We start from the raw sequence: 23,440 nt of genomic DNA, 5'->3' as shown, positions 1-23,440 counted from the left end.
TTCTCACTTATTTTTAATAAAAATAGAGTGCAAAAGTAAGTAAAATGTTTAAAAAGACGTAAAAGTTAAAAATATAAAAACAAATGTTAAAAAGAAGTAAAAGCTAAAAAAATTTTTTAAAAATAATTAAAAATGTTAAAAATTGGTAGTTAAAAAGTTTCCAAAATGTTAAAAAATAGAACGTAAAAATTAAAAAAATTAAAGAGAAAAGAAAAAAGTATAAACACAAAAAATAATTTTTTCTTAAAACCAAAAAAATAGTTTTTGACGCTAAATTCACGCACCTCAAAGAAGGTAAAAAAATCAACTTTTTCCTCCCCCGTACCACAATGATCTTTATAAAAAAATTCAAGACTCCAAGTAATCTCGCCAAAACTCTTGAGATTTAACAACAAGAGTGTTACTTTATTTTCTCTCTCTCTTTTTCTCTCTTTCTTTCTTTCTCTCTCCATTGCCATGTGATTATACTCGCGATACGCACTCGAATAAATTAACTGTAGAAAAGTTTTTTTGTTCTTTATACAAATGTAATATACAATATATAATTTTAGTTCTGCTTCTTTCATATATAATATTTATAATATTTATAAAATATAGACTATCTATGCGTGTAAACGTTTTTGTCGTTAGAGAGAGTATACGAGGGGGGGGGGATGGGTTGGGGGCACATCGCATACGAATCGCGCGTATTCCTGGTGTGTTTCTCCCTGTACTATTTTTGTTTTTTACGCCTGCTGAGAATAATAAATATTTCAACATTACATTCGTGTTTTTTAAACATCAAAAAAAAAAAGTCTATCGGATCATATTTTTTTTTGTTTCGTGTTAAATGCAACAACAGCAACAACTCTTGTACTAACTGCCAAAAACAGTTTGCTTTCCGAACACTGCTCTCCGAGAAATTGCTTTCCATTCTGAACACTGCTCTCCGAGGGATTGCTTCCTTTCTGAACACCTCTCTCCGAGAGATTACTACCTTTTCGAACACTGCTCTCCGAGAAATTTAATTCCTTTTAAAACACTGCTCTCCGAGAAATTTGATACATTTTAGAACAATGCTCTCCGAGGGATTACTTCCTTTTGGTACACTGCTCTCCGAGGGATTACTTCCTGTTCGAACACTGCTCTCCGAGAAAATTGATTTCTTGTAGAACGCTGCTCTCCGAGAAATCAATTCCTTTATAGAACACTGCTGTCCGAGAAATTGCTTCATTTAGAACACTGCTCTCCGAAGAATTACTACCTTTCTGAACACTGCTCTCCGACGACTTGACCCATTTCTGACAACTGCTATCCCAAGGATTACTTCCTTTTCGAACAATGCTCTCCGAGAAATTAATTCCTTTTAAAATACTGCTCTCCAAGAAATTATTTCCTTTTAGAACAATGCTCTCCGAGGAATTGCTCCCTTTTAGAACACTGCTGTCCGAGGAATTACTTTCTTTCTGAACACTGCTCTCCGACGACTTGACCCCATGTCTTACAAATGCTATCCCAGGGATTGCTTCCACTTAGAACACTGCTCTCCGAGAAATTGACTTCTTTTCGAACATTGCTCTCCGAAGAATTACTTCATTTCAGAATTCTGCTACCCGACGAATTACTTCTTTTCAGAACACTGCTCTCCGAGGAATTGCTACATTTCGGAATACAACTCTCCGACAAATTGCTTCCTTTCAAAACACTGTCCCACCGACAAATAACTTCCATTCAAAACACTGCTCTCCGACAATTAACCTCCTTTCAATACACTGTCCCACCGACTTTCATTTAAAAAATTCGTTTCTAAAGTTCATTTTCAAAAAACACTCGAGACAAAGTCTTGGTCACTCGCGAATTTTCACAGAATCCTTGGAACAAAAAAAAAAAAGAAAAAAAAACAACCACTCACTTTTGACAGAATTCACAGCTCGGGCGTTACGGGATCGAGAAGTCGTTTCTCAGGGTCCCTTGAGTCTCTCAATACACCAACGCCGGGATGATGCCTCCCCAGCGTCGTCGGTTCACACCTACAGCCTTGAGCCTTGTGCCTGGCGTAGCAGGCCTCGCACACCGCCACGCAGCCCTTGAAGGGCCAGTAACACAGTAGACAGGGCAGCACTAGAGTGAGTGCTCCGAGGCAGGCCCATCGGGCCGTTTTCCTGGAGCCAGTGCACGAGCACGGCTCGTCGGCACAATTTCCGTTCTCCGACTCGACGCCACTCCCACTGTCGGCACAATGATAGAACAAACCCTTAACACAGCACAAACATGAGGCATAGTCCAGCACAGTTTCCGCCGAGCAGAAGCACGAGTTGTCGCAGAGCCAGCGGCTGGGCAGAGGTGGAGGCTCCCGGCAGGACTCGCAGCGACAGCGTCCGCAGAAGTCGCACATGATGGAGAGTCCGGTGGAGTCGGTGCTGCGGGAGTTGGGCGAGCCGAGGGCGTTGGCCGGCTCCTTGGTGAAGGACACTGGTTGTTTGGTGATTGCGTTGTTCCCAACCGGCGCCGCTGATTGGAGGAGGTGGTTCTGCCGCCGGTGCCGCTGACTGTTGTGGTACTGCGCGGCCTTCTGCTGCTGCTGCTGCAGCCGCCTCTCTGTCTTCGGACACTTCTGGGCGTCGGCCAACGTCCGGCCCTGCGTCTGCAGGAGGATCGGTCTGAAGGGCGTCTCGACGTACTCGTTGGCAATGCGGTCGCCGTCGGGCCGCGGCACCGTGAGCGTCACCTCGCCCACCGCACTCCTGGGTGACTCGTTCGAGGAGCGATTTCTCGTGGTGCTGGTGCCCGTGTCGATGGTGGCGTCGCCATTTGGGACTCGCGACGAACTCGTCGTGACACTCGTGACGGGCGTTCTGCTTCTGAAGCTGTTGGAGGACGAGAGTGGCGCGAGGGGTATGGTTAGAGGTGTGAAGTTCGGCAGGGCCGTGGTGTCCGGCAGTCGGGGAGGCGGAAGTGGTCGGGTGTGATCGTGGCCGTGTACGCGGGCCAGACTGCTGTTGGTTGAGGCGGAGGACGGCGGCCGCGATGGCGGCGATGCTGCAGTCCGCGACATGGGGACCGTACAGTCGGTACGGTAGCTTCTTGTGGTTGTACCGGGAGAAGCTAAGGTACGCTTCGTAAGGAGACTGTTGTCGTTGTGCTGCCTGACGTTCGCGTTCGTGGCGGATGTGTCTGACCTTGCTGTCGTTGGACTCGGAATTGGTAATCTCTTTGATGAGAGCGGCGAACACAATGCTCGTTCGCTACCCCATTGTGTTGCAGCCTCTGCTGCAGATGCTGATGTCGTTGTTGATGATGATGCTGCTGCTGGCAGAAATGGCGTTGTGTGGCTTGGATTTGTCGTACGCACTGCCCAGCCCGCGCGAGGAGGTAACGTTCTTGGCGACGGCGTTCCATTAGCGAGGGTACAGCAGGGTGCTCCGCGACCGCTTCCTCCCGCCCTCGCGACGCGCGCTTCATCCCCACCTAAAACAAACGAAACGAAAATTCATTTAGATAATGTTCATGAAACATTAAAGATGATTTGTAATGATAAATCGGTTGTAAATGCTGTAATTGTTGCGGAGGATCATGATGGGCGTTAGCCCGTCGTGAGCCTACTCAACATTTACTGCATTTACTCATACTGATGAACATTAGTTCATCATGATCCTCCTAAACATTTAATGCCCTCCACTACAATTATTGTCTATCATGATAGTCATTAAATGTTTATCGATATCATGATAGGTACACTGTGAATACTTTCATTTTAGATTCACTGAAAACTTTGAACCAATGAAATGCAAGAATTCACCATTGCTAGATTGAAATAACATCATTTAAATCTTTTGGGGTCAGATTTTTAACAGTGTATTAAATGTTGAGGAGGATCATGAGAGGCATTAAATGTTTAGGAGGAGCAGCCCATCATGATCCACCTAAACATTTAATGCTCATCATGATTCTCCTCAACATTTAATGGACATCATAATAGACATTAATTGTTGAGGTTCATAATGGGCATTAAACGTTTAGGAGGATCATGATAGGTATTAAATGTTTAGGAGGAGTAGCCCATCATGATCCTCCTAAACATTTAATGCTCATCATGATTCTCAACATTTAGTAGACATTATGATCCTTATAAACATTTAATACCTATCATAATGGACATTAATTGTTGAGGTGCATGATGGGCATTAAATGTCTATGAGGATCCTGATGGGCATTATATGTTTAGGAAGATCCTGATGGGTATTAAATGTTGAGGAGGATCATAATGCATTTACTTCACTGAAATAGCCAATAATTTAATTAATTTACGGCTAGTTATCATATATTCACTGTAAAATGTGCAAAAATTTGACGGCCAAAATCTTTGTCATGGCAGTTAAGGGGTAAAGTTAAAGTAAGTTTTTTAAATAAGTGTCTATTGTAAAGGAAAGTAAAGAACCGTCCAAAGTGAAACCTTACCGAACATTCAAAAAAGAAATACTCTAATTAGAAGCATTCGAACAAGTAAAGAAGTTGTTAAAATTGTCACCAATGTAAAAATTGTAATCAGTGTGAAAATTGTAACCAGAGTAAAAAATTGCAATAAGAATCAAATGTGCGACCAGTTTAAGAATCCTAACCAGTGTGAAAATCACAAGCAGAGTAAAAATCGTAACCAGCGTAAAGAACCCGATCCCAAAAGCAGATTTAGAAAGCACCAAGAATCAGATTATAGGAAACGGAATAAATAACAAGTATCGCTGTTCTCTCCGAGTGTGAATGCATCCGGCGTTCAAAACATTATACAAATGGAGGCAAAGCAGATTCCAAGAGTGATCGCGCGACAGAGATGACCTGGCTCTCTCTCTCTCTCTTCGTTACTCGTTCTTCTCTCTTTGTAAAGAAGTAAGAATCGCAGGACATGCCTGCACGTATATCTCGTCGAAAGAATCTTATACAATCGTAGAGAGAGAAAGAGAGAGAGAGAGAGAGAGAGAGAGAGAGAGAGAGGGGACGGGCGCGGATAATATTCGACAAAAGAATGTCTCGGAGAGGCGAACTTTCAGGTAAAGTCAGTTCGAATTCTGAATGAGATTCTTTTTTTCAAGAATTGAAGCAGATGCACGCAAGCCAACTTATATTGGACAGATGGTTATACTTGGGAGGTTCGTTTGATCTCGTTTCATTGTCAAAAAAAAGAGAAGAATCCCGACAACAGGTAACCTACAATTCCCAAGAAGCCACGTCAGGTTTTTTTTTTGCCTTTTCTCCTTCTTCTCGTCGACTAGCCGATGAAGCACCTTGCGATAAAAATGTTCTTTCACACAGAGATCACATCGAAATTTTCAACTCTCGGTTTTCAATTCGAGAATATATTAATAAGAATTATATATCTGCACACATGTCGGGAATGCAGGGAACTTAAAGTAGAAAGCTTGTCCTGATGGACGATGATAGTGAACCTGTTTAGTGGAGACGCTCAAGACCCCACATGCTGTTAAATGCCCTCTCTGTGAAGTTGGTCTCGATTTAGATATTATCTAATTATGCAAGATATGAAATTTGTTTAATTGGAGAGTGGGGCCTTAAGGAGTGCTGCATCGGAGCTTCTTAATTTTTCTGGATGGGAAGTTGTTGCTGATGGTGGACACAACTGCGTTTTTGGCTAATCGAATCGAAAACCTGGATCAAAATCGAAAAGCTTAATCAAAATCGAAGAACCTAAGTCAAAATGGCCAAACTTGAAGAACCTGAATCAAAATCGAAGACCTGCATAAAAATTGAAGAAGCTAAATCAAAATCGACAAACCTGGATCAAAAATCGAAGAGCCTGGACCAAAACCAAAACATGTTTTGAATCTAGTTTCGCAGCAGAAGAAATACTTCTGATGGAGGAAGCATTTCTTCGACTCCCTCGGGAGAATAAAAGCAAAGAAAAAAAGTAACTATAACTGAATTAGAATGTGAAATTCCTAAAGTTAAACGAGGAGAATCACGATCAAACTAGACTGGCGTCTACGCGTGGGCGCTCATCGGACTCCTGGGCGCCTACTCCATTGGATGAACCGTTGGGTTTTAAAAGCATTACTTGAATCTCACGATCGAGACGGCATCGTGATCGTCGTCGTCTTGGTCTTCGTCTTCGACAACGAAGACGACGAAGACGATGAGAGTGAGACGGTTGCACAGACGAACCAACAAAACGCCCACTCTGTTTCTGAAAATAGTATTATGCACACCCAAATCTCGACATCATTTTACGTAATGCATTGATCTCTGAATTTAATTACGTCAACCCACGTTGATATAATCAACGGATTTATCATAATGCTCACTGTTATTTATCGTCTTGTGCTTTATAAAACAATGAACAGAACATCCGTTCATAAACCTTATTTCTTTCTTTCTTTTCTTTTTTTTCTTCATAACGGTGCAATCTCTGCACGAATGAATCTCTTGTCTGTCTTTATTGACTGTCGGTTTGTCTCTCGTCCTTCGAAAGCAGTCTGTGTGCATGTCAATGCAAGTGTTTTTCAATCTTTCTTTTTTAAATTTAAATATAGTATTAATTTACAGTGGAAAAAAATTTATTTGACTCAATCCGATTACTTAACTATATCAATGATCCTAAAGTTCTGAACGGAATTTATTTATTTCTTCTTGAAATTCAATTTTTATTACAATTCAGGCCTGTTACAATTTGTACTGTCTAAATCTGAATTAGTGGTTTATTAATGAAATAGTGCGGATTTAGTGAACATTACTAATTACTAATTACTAATTACTAATTAATTAATTCAAATTTACCGAGTTCACTTATTACTTAAAAGTTAAATTAAATTTAGTAAAAATTGTAATTATGTATCTATAAATCTTTAAAAAAGCGATAAGTAAAGCACTAATTAACGTTTACACGCTGGAAATTAGTGAATTTTCACTGACTCTTCAGTAGAATTGACATTTTTGAAATTATCTCTGGAAATCCGTGAAATTTCGATAATTCGGATTTAGAGAGTATTTTTGTAATTACTATGGCCATGAAGTTAGCGTCGACGATTTAGCGTCAAAAATTATTGCTCAAGGTTTTTACAAATGTCAATATTACTAATTTCACTTCTTTCATTCACCTCTTTTCACTTCTTTTTGAGAAAAAGAAACCTTAAAATGCGAAAAATAGCGTTGACGCTAATTTAGGGTAAAATTCTAAACTAATTTCACTTGTTTTATTAAAAAAAAGTTCAAAATAAGTTCAGCGCACTTTTTGAGCCTAAATACTTCAAATTGTTTTAGTCTTTTTACTTTTTTTTGAAGGAAAAAACCTAAAAATGGGAAAAACTAGCGTCTCGACTAACTTGCAAATAATTTCACTTCTTTTATAAAAGAAAGTTAAAAATAAGTTCAGTGCACATTTTGAACCTAAAAAACTTTAAACTGTTTTCTTCTTTTCACTTTTTGAGAGAAAAAAAGTTTTTCGACACTCAGTCGACGCTAAATTCAGGGTCCTTAATTAATTTCAAAATTTACTTGAAATTTAGGAAAAAATTCCCTATTTTCGAAATAATCCAAACAAATCAGCACTTAAAAGTCAAGTTTTTATTGAATTTGAAAATAATTTTTACCCAACGGATAAATATTAAGTTAACTGTGAAGTTAGCCTTGAGAATGAAGCATTTCTATTAGAGCTAATCATTTTCAAACAACCGAAATAATTTTTTCATGTTAAAATTCAAACAGTTTTTGATAAATAAATTTACCAGCTAAAATTTTAAATATTTTCAACAAATTGAAATTTTACGACCCTGAAGTTAGCGTCGACACTATTTGGGGTTTTCACAAATGTCACTAACTTCACTCTTCTTTCATTCACCACGAAAGTTAAAAATAATTTCACGGCACTTTTTTTGAACCTAAAAGTTAAAAAAAAGGTTTCCTTTTCATTTTAGTTTTTTCGACTTTCAGCGTCGACGCTAAATTTAGTGACGTTTAAAAACTTCAGGAAAGTTTTAAAAATTCGAAACAGTTAAAATTTTAAAAATCTTTCAAAACTGAACGTTTTAAACTTAAAAATTTACGATTGGATCCGAAAATAATTTGTACCTAATTTTTATTTCTTTTTTTCTTATTAAATTCCTAGTTTCTTCGTTTTTTTTTCGCAAAATATTTCACAAAACTACTTACGAGAAATTCATGAGCCAATTATTAATCCAAAACAGTGTTTTATATCCATGAACAACACAAATTCATAATTCTACAACTTGTTTTTTTAAAAATACAAAAAAAAAACCAATTTCACAATGTTCGGAATAAATGACTAGAGAGGAGAATTTTTTCCTGAATTGTACCACTAGAAGAACTACAAGAATATATTTTTTTATTCCCAACCACACACGAGACACACCTTTCACGAGAATACTTTAATAATAGATACAATTTCTTCTCAAAACCAGACACGAATGGCAAAAGTAACTAAATTTCAAAATTTTATTGTCCAATATGAAGACTTTTCAAAAAAAAAAAAATACTTTTTTTAAAGAGAAGAAATAAGAAAAAAAAAAGTGGAATTTAGCGAGTGAAGAATTGAAAATTAACACGCACACCAACAGCCGACAGGCGACTGACTCGTGAGTTTAGTGTCGACGTCGAGTGAGAGAGAGAGAGAGGAGAGGTTGGGAGGAATGGGTGGAGAAGAGGATGTGAGGCGAGTCACAAAAGTGAGAGGGGGGGGAAAGGAAAAGAGGTGTATCAAGCTAGGGAGGCAGGAACCTGGCGCCATCTGCCGAGTTCTCCACGAAGTAATCGTGCGCCTTGAGCTTTTTATGAATGGATGGAAGCTATCATTCAAGTTTCGAGTTGAATGAAAGCATTACCACTGCGTGTACATTCGTGTCGCCCCCACCTATTTTTTTTCTTCTTTTCTTTTCTTTTTTTTAATAGTGTGACGAGATGACGACATTGCAACGACCATTATTTTTCGGCGGCAGATTCGAAACGCGACTCATCATCACAATTTCTTCAAAGAGAGATATTTCATAGCACTGGGGAAGAAGGAAAGAGAAGAGAGAGAGAGAGAGATAGAGAGACTGTATAATCGACATCGTACACTGGCTATAAAGATAGAGAGCTAAGCGGTGGGAAATCTCCTTCTCAGTGTTTCTTTTTTTTTTTCTTTAAAATATACAAAACTGTCATTTTTATTTCGAGGCGAAACATAACCTTAAATTTTGCGCGGATTTTAGCGATTTACAAGTTTTAAGAGTATTTTACTTAGAGAAGACGCTAAAAAGGGCGAAATAAGAGAAAAAGTCGTTTTCTTCAAAATTCAAAAAGTCTTTTTTTCTCTTTTTTACGAAATTTACGAGTATTTTACTGGAAAAGACGCTAAAAAGGGGAAAAAGGAAAAAATACGCTAAAAATAGCGTCTTTTAGCTATTTTTAAAAAATTTCTTTTAAAAAGACGCTAAAATAGGGCCTTTTAGTTATTTTGAAAAGACGCTAAAATAGCGTCTTTTAGCTATTTTTAAAAAAAATTTCTTTTAAAAAGACGCTAAAATAGCGTTTTTTAAAGCTATTTTTAACGTCATTTTCTCTTTTCCCCTCTTTTTAGCGTCTTCTTCAGTAAAAAAGTGTTAACTTAAAAGTAGGAAATAACAAATTGATACAAAAATGTGGATCAAATCAAAAATTGATCTAAATTTTATGTATCAATCTGATACATTCAAGAAAACAGTGAGGGAAAAAAATATTAAAGACAAGAAAAAAAGACGCTAAAAAGAATTAAAAAGACGCTAAAATATGTAAAAAAGAAAGAAAGACACTAAAAGGAGAGAAACAATAGAAAAAGAAGCTAAAAAGAAGGAAAAAACGCTTAAAAGTGAAGAAAAGAGAAAAATGTGATCAAAAAGAGAAAATAGAGAAAACGACAATAAAAAGAGAAAAAATGACGCTAAAATATATAAAAAGAACGAAAAGGTCGCTAAAAAGTACAAAAAAGAACGCCGAACGAGAGAAAGACGCTAAAAGAGTAAAAAATAGAGAAAACGATTCTAAAAAATAGAAAATGACGCTAAAATGGGAAAATTAGAAAAAATGACGCCAAAAGTTATAGAAAGAAAGAAAAAGACGCTGAAAAGAGAGAACAAATTTAAAAAAGACGCGAAAAATGGGGAAAAAATAAAAATCTGCTAAAAGAGTGAAAAATAGAAAAAACGACTCTAAAAAAAAAGAAAATTATGCTAAAAGATATAAAATGAAAGAAAAAGACGCTAAAAAGTTAAAAAAAAATAACGCTGAGAGAGTGAAATGAGAGAGAAAAACGCTAAAAGTAAGAAAAATAGAGAAATCATTTTTAAAAAGAGAGAAAAAACACTGAAAACTGAGAAAAATAGAGAAAATGACGCTAAAAGACGTAAAAAGAAAGCACAAGACGCTAAAGAAATTCGGTTAGAAAACGACCGAACTTGACCGAAACAAGAAAGGAGGAACTTCAACTTGACAAAATGAAATTCACAGCATCACGTACATTGGAACAAAAGATTTTGAAACCGAGAGCGTATGATTATTGAATCGCAGTTATATACAACTGCTACTGTTACAACCGTTACCGACCTACATTACGAAAACTCATTTTGCGCCGAGTGGAACTTATACATACAAGTCTATCGAGAAAGTGGCTAGATTGTATTTCAAATGGCGTACACAAAGAGATCACGAGAAATTTCTGTACAAACATCTTTTTAACACTCGCACGCATTTTTAACACTCAGGCAATTTTAACACTCACCCATTTTTAATTTATTTTTAACAACAAAAACGTAAAATTTAGAAACAAATAAGAGATGGAAGAAAATACCACAGAGAAGAAGAAGAAGAAGAAGAAGGGGAGGAGGAAGAAAAAAGGCAGAGACGTTTATTGAAAGAGATGAAAAAGAAAAGAAGTCAATGTTTTTAGTTTTGTATTGTGTAGCAAGGCCCACAGGAAGGTCGACTGCCGCAATCGGCGCACGCGCAAACAGGTAAACTCGTTGAGTTGCTCTTCAATCTTATAGGTGAAACGTATATGAGAAGACATCAGGGTCCTTGTATATCGAACATGACTTTATAGTTCTTTGTATTTACAATGAATAGTAACTGTACAACTATTTGATTTGCAGAAAAAAAGAAGAAATAATTTCTCCCAAAGAGTTTGGAACTACTTTCTACTCTGACTCATCTCGAATTATAAAAATAGAATTCTTAGTTTGCACTTTTACATCAGGGGTGGTAACACCCCTGATGCAAAAGTGCAAACTAAGAATTCTATTTTTAATATTGAATCTTTCTTTAATCATCCGTAAGCAGCACTACTAATCTTCTTCTGTAAATAGCACAACTAATTTTTATCCATAAACAGCATCATCTTTCGTAAATGGCACAACTAATCTTCATCCGTAAACAGCATCATCTGTTGTAAATGGCACAACTAATCTTTATCCGTAAAGAGCACAACTAATCTTTATCAGTAAACAGCACAACAAATCATCATCTGTAAACAGCACAACAAATCATCATCTGTAAACAGCACAACAAATCATCATCCGTAAACAGCACAACTAATCTTCTTCTGTAAATAGCACAACTAATCTTCATCCGTAAACAACATAAGAAATCTTCTTCTGTAAATGGCACAACTAATCTTCTTCTGTAAATGGTACAACTAATCATCATCCGTAAACAGCACACCTAATCTTCTTCTTCTTCTTCTTCTACAAATGGCACAACTAATATTCTTGTGTAAATAGCACAACTAGAGCTTCTTTCACAACTACAACACAACATATTCCGATTTTCGTAGCGATAGGAGGTTATTGATTGAAGCACGAGTGACGAAATTAAACAACTATTTTATCAAGAATTTAAAGAATCCTAGTGTATAGATGAACTTTTCAAAACATGAAAGAATGCCCAAACTTTCATTTGGCCTCGAACAATATTTTCCAGTAGCGATGAAGTCCATCGGTTGTTGACCCATCGGCAATTGGGTTCAAAATCCGACATATCTTTTATTAATCCATTCTCTACGGAGTTGGAGGAAGAATGCTCTGCCGAAAACAATACAGATGTTTCTGGATTCTATTCAGAAAATACTCTACGGACTATAGAAAACACGAAATTAAAAATATTCCAGGGACAACTGCAAAAAATACTCTACGGAAAACACGTAATTGACAGTATATTTAAGAGACAACAGTATAGAAAATACTTTCCGGACATAAGTACAGAAAACATTATAAAACAGAAAACACGAAACTAAAAGTAATCTCTGGGGACAGCATAGTACAGAAAACACGAAACTAAAAGTAATCTAAGGACAGCATAGTACAGAAATCACGAAACTAAAAGTAATCTAAGGACAGCATAGTACAGAAAACACGAAACTAAAAGTAATCTAAGGACAGCATAGTACAGAAAATACTATAGAGAAAACACGAAACTAAAACTAATCTAGGGACAGTATAGTACAGAAAATACTAGAGAAATAACGAAACAAAATACAGAACACAAATAACTGAAAAACAGTCCAGAGATGTCTTTGGCCAATCGGCGATGCCAAAAGTCAATTAAGAATCCAAGAATGATACTGCAATTGAGCGCGAGTTATAAAAGAAAAATAAGTACAGAGCGATGGCTAGAATAACAACAGCAACAATATCAATTCATTCACAAGAAGTGCTCGCGGCTCATTGTAACAGTACTCTTGCGTACCCAGTAGCTGTTCAAGTGACCTTCGACCCTGATAGTCCGGATTCCTTACTCTCGAAATCGACTCGCGCGCAGAATCGATTCAATCTTATAAAGAGAGTGTGTGTGTGTTTCTGCTTCTCTTCTATCTAGAGAAGAGACACAAATGTTGTATAGTAGCGTCTTTAGACCAGTATAGGACATCTTCTTCTGGCATGCTACGATGTTCTATATTTATCCCACTCGTTAATTCTATCTTTGTCGTGCAAACGTTCATTCATGATTAGCTCCATCTCTCTCACGCACTCTGTTGTAATTCCTGTCTTTTTCCGCACACACAGTGTCTCCATTCAGCTCTGTCTCTTTCTCTCTTTTTTCGCCTTCCTCCTCTCTTTCTGTCTCTGTTTCTCTCTTCTTTTTTCTCTCTTTCTTCTTTTCTCTATTTCTCTCTTTCTTCTTTTCTCTACTTCTCTCTTTCTTCTTTTTTCTACTTCTCTCTTTCTGTCTTTTTGCCTCTTTCTTCTTTTCTCTCTTTCTGTCTTTTTGCCTCTTTCTTCTTTTCTCCCTTTCTGTCTTTTTGCCTCTTTCTTCTTTTCTCTCTTTCTGTCTTTTTGCCTCTTTCTTCTTTTTCTCTTTCTTCTTTTCTCCCTCTCTCTTTTTTTGTCTCTTTCTTCTTTTCTCTCTTTCTCTGTTTTTGTCTCTTTCTTCTTTTCTTTCTTTCTCTTTTTGTCTCTGAAACAAAAGAGAGAAGGAGATTTCTCTCTCTCTCTCTCTCTTTTTCTCTATGAGAGGAAAGAGAAAGAGAGATTTCTCTATCTTTGTTCTTCTCTAACGAGAGAAAAAGAGAGAAAGAGAGAGAACACACTACTCGAGATCTCGCCTGTTCGCCATATTTAGCTTTTCCCAGGGACGCTCGATTTCCTTATTGGTAAACTACATTACTGCCCACCTCCCGAGGTCCTGAAACTCTCTCACATAATTGATGGATTGATTATCAACTTCTTGACGGATCCGATTACAACTCAACAAGAAAGAAAACTTGTCTTCATTCATCGAGAATGAGACGAGTGTTTGTGTGGGTACCTCAATAAGACACATCGAAACAGGAACCATGCGAATTAATATTTGCAAATTTTTAATTATTGAAAAAACTTTTAAAAATTAAAAAAAAAACCCCTACTAATATTTTTTTAATTTAGAGAACGATGCACAGGGTTTTGAAAACTACTAATTCGGTACTGCTTGTTGGTTTCGCTCGTTTCATTCGTTCACTACTCTTTGCTTGGTCTGCTGGCTCCGCGACTCTTGAACTAAACATCTGCAGACTAGAACCGACACTCTGAGTCTTCCCTTCAAAGCGGTTTACATCATTTATAGCTCAAATAATTTCTAGCTTGGAAAAGTAAATCGCTAAAAGTAAATTTGCGAATTAATCTGGGGGTAAAACTAGGAATACAGCTATAGGTGTAAACCTAGAAGTAAATTTACCAAGAAGCCTGGGTGTAAAAGTAGAAATAAGCCTGGGTGTAAACCTGTGAGTGAACCTAGGTTTAAAATTAGAAATAAGTCTAGGTGTGAACCTAGAAGTAAGACGAGTAATAGGCGTAGGTTCAAAACTAGAAATAAGCCTAGGTGCAAACCTGAAAATAAACCTAGGAGTAATTGTAAAAATTATCCTAGGTGTAAACTTAGGAATGAACCTAAGAGTGAAAGTAAAAATTAGCCTAGGTGGGAACCCAGGAATAAATCAAGGTGTGAACCTAAGAATTAGCCTGGGTGTACACCTGGGTGTCAAATCATGGTTTTTCAATGCTCATCATCACTAATTTCCATTCGGATGTCAATAGATGATCCTAAAACCTTGAAAAAAAACCCTTCAAACTTTCGTGATTTTAAAAAAAAAAAAACCCTAAGGGTTATTTTTTGAGAAATTACGAAAGTTCAAAGGGTTTTCACGAAGATTACAAGAAATCACGAATAAATAATTGATAATACGAAAAAATGTCATTCTCCCATAAAAGAGGATTTTTTTTGTTTGAAAAAAAAAAAAAATTGTTGTTGGCTGACAAACGAATTTGGAATGATGGAAAGCGTTTCTCGAATCTTCAGGTCCTTCACCTGCGGTCCCCAAATAGCAAGACAGGCCGAGATTAGTTAATCCCAGAATTCTGTCTAATACGAGTCGAAACATCAAAATGCTTCCTCAGAGAACCCAAACGAGATCTCTTGGCCAAGTTTGCCGGGTAGTAGAGTTGTAGTAGTAGGAGTTTTGCGAAGAAGCTGTGTGCCAAGAAACATGATGGTGTTTACGAGTCATTCGAAAAACATAGACTCCGTCTCGCATCTCAAGTATGTAAACAGTCTCTCTGGTCAAAGGCACCAGATATCCTTTACCTTCTCTCGCAAATCCGATTCACTACCTTTTTACCCATTGCCAGCAGAGTTTTCGAATTTCAAACAAAATTCAAAAAATTCAAACTTAAATTACTTTTTGAATCATTTTTTGATTTTGAATTTAGCTTAACGTGTATGCGACTTTCGACCTAAGGAAAATTGGCAAAATACTAACTTTCAACTTTCGACAGCTAATTTCAAGAAAAAATGACTAGAATATTTGGAATCATCAGAAATAGAGGAATTTAAGGACTGAAGAACACTAAATAGCTTTTGTGGTGAATACTTTCTTCGGTGACATTCTCCCGAGGGTTTCGCAAAATTCTCGCACAAAATGAGACACTTAAGGAGCACAGAGCAAATAATCGTTGAGCAATAACAAGTTGAACTACGAGACGCAGATCAAAGAGGCCGACAAGTGATGCTTCTGTATTTTCTATTCTGCGACCAAAAGAGAGGACAGATTCTCCCTGATGATGAGACGGGAGAGAACATCTGGTACGTGAATCGCCGCGTGGGGTTGGACTCGCTCTTTTTCTCTCTCTCTCGCTCTCTTTTTTTTACTCTATTTCTCTTTTTCACTCTCTTTCAATTAATTTTTTTGTTTTTTCACTCTTTTTCTCTCTCTCGCTCTCTTTTTTAATCTATTTCTCTCATTCACTCTCTTTTTTTTTTTACTATATTTCTCTTTTTTGCTCCTTTTCTTGTTTTTTTTACTCAATTTCTCTCCTTTTTACTATTTTTCTCTTTTTCACTCTGTTTCACTGTCTTTCTCACTATATTTTTCTTCGTTGCCTCTTCTTCTTTCTCTTTTTTTTGTTTGCTTTCCTGTGTTTTCCTTCTTTCTTCAGCATTTTCTCTATTTTTCTTCTTTTGCTTCTACATTTTCTATTTTCCTTCTTTCTTCAGCATTTTCTCTATTTTTTCTTCTTTCTTCTATATTTTCTCTCTTTACTTCTTTCTTCAGCATTTTTTCTCTTTTTCGTGCTTTCTTCAGCATTTCCTGTATATTTCCTTCTTTCTTCAGCACTTTCTCTCTTTTTTCTTCTTTCTTCAGTATTTTTTCTATTTTTCCTTCAGCATTTTCTCTCGTTTTCGTGCATTTTCTCTATTTTTTCTTCTTCCTCTTTCTTTCTCGTTTGATTCCAAACAGATAGAAAAAGGAAGAAGGAAAATAGAGAAAATACAGAAGAAAATATAGAGAAAATGCTGAAGAAAGAAGGAAATGTAGAGAATACGCTGAAGAAAGTGCAAAAACGAGAGAAAATACTGAAGAAAGAAGGAAATATAGAGATTACGCTGAAGAAAGAAGGAAAAATAGAAAATGTAGAAGCAAAAGAAGAAAAATAGAGAAACTACTGAAGAAAGAAGAAAAGAGAGAAAATATAGAAGAAAGAAGGAAATATACAGAAAATGCTGAAGAAAGAAGAGAAGAAGAAAAAGAGAAAAACAAACAAGAAAATGGAGAAAGAAGAAAAAATAGAAAAATTGCAGAAGAAAGAAGAGAGAAAGAAGAAAAGTAAGAGAGTAAGAAGAAGAAATAAGAATGAGAGAGAGAGAGAAAAAAAAGAAAGGGAAAGAAAGAAAAAAAGACAAAGAAGAAAAACGAAAAAGAAGAGAGAGAGAGAAGCAAAGGCAAAAAACTTGGCGACTCCTCGCGCCTCACGTCCGCAAGCAACCTCTAAAATAACGCGCGACCTCTCCTTCTTCTTCTCCCGATTATCCTATCCTCTTCTACCTCATCACCTTCCAAGCTTTCCTCTCTCTCTCTCTTTCTCTCTCTTTACTTGTGCCCCCTATCTCCATTTCGATCTCTGTCCCCCTCTTTTTTTTCCTTTTTTTTCTCTCATCCTTCTTTCATTCCTCACAACTTTATGCTTCCTGCGATGCGTGGGCCCCGAAGATTATTTGTACGACATGTGATTTACTGTTTTCAGGAAAAATCCTACATTTTTGTCTTTAATTGGAAGAAAATTATTTAACCCAAGAGATGGAGTCCCAACTTGACAGTGATGACAATTAATAGAATCCATTTGTGGCTCAAGGTATTTAAAGGCTTTTATCTGCAGAATGCAGAAATTGCTTAGGATCAAGAAGTGCTGAAGATTGAATACAAAAACTACAGTGTAACGTATACGTCAAAGATTCTCTCTGTCTTTCTTGCTCTTTTTCCCTCTCGCTCTATTCTCTTCCTCTTTTTTCTTCCATTCTGTCTTTCTTACTCTTTTTCCCTCTCACTCTTTTCTTTTCTTCTTTTTTCCTTTTTCTCTTCTTCCTTTTTCGTTTTTCTCTTCCTTTCTGCCTTTCTTGCTCCTTTTCTCTCTCTTCTTTTTTCGTTTTCCTCTTTCTTTCTGTCTTTCTTGCTCTTTTTACCTTCTCTTTCTGTCTTTCTTACTCTTTTTAGAAAGAGGGAAAGAAAAGAGAGAGAGAGAGAGAAAGACAGAGAGGAAGAGAAAAACGAAAAAAGAGAAAGAGAAAAGAGAGAGAAGGAGCGAGAGAGAGAGAAATGAGCATGAGAGAGAAAGAGACCGAGAGTTAGAGAAAAGACAGAAAAAGACAGAGAAGGAAAGAAAAAAGAGAGAAAGACGGAGAGTAAGAGAAAAGAGAGAAAAAGAGCGAGAAAGACAGAGAAGGAGAGAAAAAAGAGGAAGAGGGAGAGAGTGAAACGAACGAGGGGTTTTATGGGCCCCAACGAGTGGAGGCTCGGGACCAAAGGGGGCAGGGAGTGTGGGGGGTAACCAGCCAAGTGGCCAGAGAAGTATAGTAAAGGAGGCTTCTTGAACGCAGTGTGACAGCGTGATTCCAGTCAGTGGCGACCTGTTGGTGTTGTTGTATGCATTGTGTGTGTGAGTGTGGTGCTCCCGCGGTTACGCGCTCACGCACACACTGCACTGCCTCGCCGCACGTACGTTCACCAACACTGTTGCCAGTTTACAGACTTTTCACTCGTGGAGGCCTCAAGGAGAAGAGAGAGAGGCTCAGTTACCCGCTACCCGAGAGAGCCCGTATGGGCGGTTATTTACCCCGGCTGGCAGGGGGACACAAATACAAACCGAACCACAAACTAACATACGTGCGCACATACAGCACTACTTGACGGTTTGCCGAATCGTTCAATACACACTGGCGCGAATTCGTAGCCAGCGATTTTGGGTCCAGGGCTGGCTGACGAAGTTAGCCAGTTCTGGACCCAAAGTCGCTGGCTCTTTTCGTGTTTTCTTCATCCAAAGAAGAAATGACTAAAATTGTTTTTTTTTCTACCCAATAAAGAAGAAATCATGGCAATCGATTCATGTTTTCTTCATCTGGAGAAGAAATCATCAAATTTGTTTCGGTGTTTTCTGCATCCGGAAGTATAGGCGTGCGTAGGAAAGAAGTGATTCTACAGACAGCAGCAGTTTAAGAGGGAAAAATGAGTACATTGAGAGAGGGAATTATAGAAACTTTTAATGGATGAATTAAGGTAATTGGCAAATCTACCGTGACGACATTATTGCCATGTATGGTGAATATCCTTGATGTTGGAGTGTAAGCCCCGAAGGCGTGTGAAGCAGCCACAGCGCAGAGTTCGGTCGACGTACTTTCGGGACGATCATCATCATTCAAAGGCATCGCCGTTACGCACGCGAGAAAGAAAACACGCACGCCTGTGTGTATACGCGGTGTCGAAAGATAAAAGGAACGCCAACTATAAATCCTCATCGTCATTCTATGCTTTTCTCTCTCTCTCTCTTTCTCTCTCTCTCTCTCTCTCTCTCTTCCTTACTCTCTTTCTCTCTCTATCTTACTCTCTTTCTCTATCTTACTCTTACCCTCTCTTTCTTTTTTACTCTTTCTCCTCCTTCTCCCTCTTTCTTACTCCTAATTTTCCTCTTTCTTATTCTTTATTCACTTACACACTCGTTAAAAGGTTATGCATACGTCGACAGTAGTTAACGATAAAATATTATTTAAGATCTTGCGTATACTCACGACTGATTAAATACTATCTTGTTTAAATATCTTCGAAATGATAATAATATTTCTAATCTAGTGGTCCAAAATCGGTGGATTCTGTGTTTCTTGGAGGGGGTTCGTCAACTGCAAACCAACTGCTAACAGGAACTGCTAATTAAAACTGATAATTACCAGTAGTAATAACTACTACCAGTAGTTGTAAGTAGTAACAGTAGTACTGAGTAATATCAATTAGTAGCAGAAATACTAAATAGTAGTGCTAATAATACTAAATAGTAGTAGTAATACTAATTAGCAGTAGTAGTAGTTGCTAATTAATAGTTAATACCTGCAAATTAGTATCAATTAGCAACCAATAAGTAAATAGCTACTAACTCAGAGCATATAGTAGGCACCAACTGGCAGTCAGTAAACAACCAACAATAAAGCATCTCAGCGTTCACGTATATGCAGTAATAATACGTGCCCCTACAATTCTCTCTTAATCTTTGCTTACCGACCTTGTTCTCAAAATAAATCTCGTATTCAAAACATGTGAATTCGTATACATGCACTTTTGCGACTACTATACGATATATTTATAATATATTTATATACTTGAAAAATAGAAATTCCCATATCCTTGAGAAAGAGAACTTTTATATATACAAAAAAAAGAAAGGGTTAGAGTACCGGTACTCGCGCAAGAGATGGAATATGAGTAGTGAGAAAATTTTTTGAAAGTAAAGGGTACTACTGAAGGGACACGCAACACCGGATATCCTCCAGACGTCGCCAATGCGGTATGCGTGCGTGCGTGCTACGTCGGTCTCTTCTACCCTCCAATATATATATATATATATATATAATATATTGTAGCTACGAAAAAGTTTTAAAGAAAAACAATAATTGCTTTACTTCCTATTTGGAGTATATTGCGGAAAAAGTAGGAAAGTGCAAAAAAAAGTGGTAATTGGATAATTATAGAAATATGATTGAGATGTTATTTTTGCTTTGGATTTAAATGGCCAAAAAAATAACCGTGGCTGTGAATTTCAATAGTTTTGTAATCGGATAATTTTAGTGCGCGAGTGAAATGAAACACACTACGTGCTTGCAACGAGGAGCAGGGAATTGTGAATCAACATTAAACCTCTAATGCGACTGCGTCAGTTGTCATTGAATGCAATGACGATTACAAGATCGCAGTTCGTTAATGTTCGTGAATATTCCATATGTGAAATAAATTTATTTCAAAAACTTCAATCTAAGTTTAGAAACTAAGCGATTTTTTAAATCATGTCCCCTAAAAGCCTAAAATAACAGTTTTCGACCCTATCGAGGTTAGCGTCGATAGGATCGACGCTAACCTCGATAGGGTCGAAAACTGTTATTTAAGCGTCGATAGGGTCAAAAACTGTTATTTTATCGTCAATACGGTCGAAAACTGTTATTTTAGGATTTCAGGGATCACAATGTCACTAATTTTACTTCTTTCCCTCGTTAACCAAAGGAAAGTGAAAAAGAGAAAAACAGAAAATAAAGAAACAAGAGAAAAAAGAATAAATAGAGAAAGAGGAGAAAAAAGTGAAAAAGAGAAAGAAGAGAAAAGAGTGAAAAAGGTTTTTTTAAAGAGCTCCCCCTTGAGGTGAGTCGAGGTCCCAAGGAAAGGTCGTTTCTCGCCGAACTTGCGCGCAGGTAACCGACTCGTCCCAACTGTTTGTGTGTCTGCTCTTTTCTCGTTTGCTTGTGTATTTCTGCCTCTTTCCATCTCTGTCGTCTTGTGGCCGCCAGCTCACTCGAGATGGAATGTGGACGCCATATGGCTGGGGGGCCTCCTCCACCCACCCAACGGACCAAGAGCCAGCCAGCAAAGCAACCAACCAACCAACCAACCACCCACTCGTACATACATACCTATTGGAATATACTCGTCCGCGTGCACGCGTATGACACCCTACACCCACTGTGTTCAACGCGACTACGGCGGTTGGCACCACTGAACACGTACACAAACACACGTCAAAAAAACTATTTTTGGCTCTTTTATGCGTATGCAGGAGGAAATTTCAAAAGCGCATCTCGCAGTAGCGGCGCCGGCACTTTCACGAATGACATCAAATCCTCAGTTAATGTCAAGATGAATTTCAAAGTTGCGAACTAAACTCTCAAATTGCAGACTTAAAGCTAATCTTTAAACTGTAAATTTCAAGCTAAACTGTCAACTAAAAGCTAAACTTCAAACTGCATACTTGAGGCTAAACTATAAACTGGAAACTAAAAATTAATAAATTGTATACTGCAAACTAACGGATAAACTTTAAACTGCACACTAAAAGTTAAACTAGAAGCTAAAAGCTAAACTGTAAAGTAAATGCTAAACTTTAAACTTAAAACGTAAAACTAAACTTTAAACAGTAAACTAAAAGCTAAGCTTTAAATGACTATAAACTAATGGCTAAACAAAAAATACTTAACTGAAACCTGTAAAGTACAAACTAAACTAAAGACAGTGAACTAAAAACTGTCAAGTACAGACTAAACTGTAAACTAAAAACTGTAAAGTACAGAATAAACTATACAAACTAAACTATTAACTGTAAACTATCAAAATTAAACTATAAACCTAAAAATTAAACTATAAACACAATTTTTCGAAGGATATCAAATTGAGACAAAAAGCGTACATGAACTTAAAAAATAAACTATGAAAAACTAAACTCAAATTCTTAAAAGCTAACAATCAAAAAACTAAACCAAAAATCAGTATATGCGAAAATTTGAAGACAACATAAAATGTGAAATTCAACGGTGACAAAAAAGAAGTAGTTCGCTCATTGATGAAGAGCTAATCTCAATTTTATTTCTCGTCATTAACAACAATATTTACTCTGTAATCACTTAATTATACTACTTTTCCGGTTATCGTATGTTCGCGTCTACTCTCGATAGTCGAATAAACAGTAAATAAAGATAAAATATTTGTTAAAAAATTCCCGTACAATTAAAATGATTTATAGGTCAGCGTCACTCGCTCGTCCGGCTTGAACTTTACATAACGTATACGTGTACAATATATTGGTTACGCTCGCACAATTTGCATATGGTCACCACCGTTTCTTTAGCACGAACACATTATTATTGGAACTTGATAAAAAGCGCGTGCTTTTGAAAAACCGAGAATTATTTCCCAATAATATATCTCTCATCAATAAGATACTCCTTCAAAGAATACTGAAATATAATTCCTCTTTATTCAAGTATCTAATACACTGGAGTTTATAAAAAATTTCTTTTATTCTCATTTTTATAATAATTTTTTTAAAAATTCAAAAAAACAGGAAGTCTATTAGAGACACACTCTTCCGGAGTTGTTTCCACTTTAGCAAAGTATTTGGATCGTCGTATCGTCACGTTCAAAAAGAGAGATAAGTTGAGAAACTTTTTCTCGATGTGGTCATATCTGTTTTGAGAATGAGAGATACATAACAAAAAATAAAGAGAGAGAGAGAAAGAAAGAAAGAAAGAGAGAGAGAGAGAAATTTCTTCACAGACGGTGTGGATTTCTTATTCTTAAAACAAAATTTCAAGAGGGGGAAGAATAAATATCTGTAAGCAATTAGAAGAGCAAGGGAGTATTAAAATTTTGATTCACATACAAAAATGGGCTATTTGAGTATAAAAAGAAGAGGCAAATAGGGAAAAAGATACGAGAAAGATGTTGAAGAAAATTTAGAAAAAGAACGTAACAAGACAGGACGAAGGGGAATATAGATAACGGGGTTGGCAAACATTGATACTGTGGCGCATGCCCGTATACACTCTCTATAACTTCGGTCTTGAATTACTTTCCTCGTTTTATAAAATCATACCCGATTACCACCAAGTGTAGATTACGATTTTTCTTAAAACAAATTCGAATCCGGTCAAAATATAACCAAGACGACTCAAAATTGTACCCAAACTATCAAAATTATACTAAACTATCAAAATTGTACCAAACTATCAAAATTATACCAAATGTTGTCAAAATAATATCAAGTTGACTTAAAATTGTACCAATTTGGCTTAAAATGATATTCAACTGTATCAAAATTGTAACAAGTTGACTCAAAATGGTACCAAGTTGAGTCAAAATGGTACCAAGTTGATTCACTATGGTACCAAAGTGTATCAAAATGGTATCAAGTTGACTCAAAATAGTACCAATTTAATTCAAAATTATACCAAGTTGACTCAAAATAGTAGACAAACTATCAATAGTATTCCAAATTCTGTCAAAATGATATCAAGTTGACTCAAAATGGTACCAATTTAGCTCAAAATTATACCAAACTGTATCAGAATGTTACCAAGTGACTCAAAATGGTACCAAGTTGACTCAAGGTGGTATCACTTTGGCTCAAAATGATATCCAACTGTATCAAAATGGTAC

The 23,440-nt window shown here is 36.9% G+C and overlaps 2 protein-coding genes across 2 annotated transcripts in view; both read right to left on the bottom strand.

Annotated features, from left to right (window-relative positions):
- The window catches only part of LOC122502543, a 54,254-nt gene that overhangs the window by 14,339 nt on the left and 16,475 nt on the right, over window positions 1–23,440 (bottom strand). The window lies entirely within an intron of this gene.
- LOC122502557 (flocculation protein FLO11-like) overlaps window positions 149–23,440 on the bottom strand; it is a 30,714-nt gene continuing 7,422 nt past the window's right edge. Inside the window, exon 3 of the mRNA XM_043612672.1 lies at window positions 149–3,447. Within this exon, the coding sequence (XP_043468607.1) occupies window positions 1,904–3,447 (1,544 nt within the window). The 3' untranslated portion in view covers window positions 149–1,903. The remainder of the gene's footprint in view (window positions 3,448–23,440) is intronic.

Source organism: Leptopilina heterotoma, unplaced genomic scaffold (assembly GCF_015476425.1).
Source record: "Leptopilina heterotoma isolate Lh14 unplaced genomic scaffold, ASM1547642v1 Lhet_234, whole genome shotgun sequence".
In the NCBI taxonomy this organism is placed as follows: domain Eukaryota; kingdom Metazoa; phylum Arthropoda; class Insecta; order Hymenoptera; family Figitidae; genus Leptopilina; species Leptopilina heterotoma.
The sequence above is the reverse complement of the archived record's forward strand: the minus strand, read 5'-3'. Positions and strand labels throughout refer to the sequence as shown.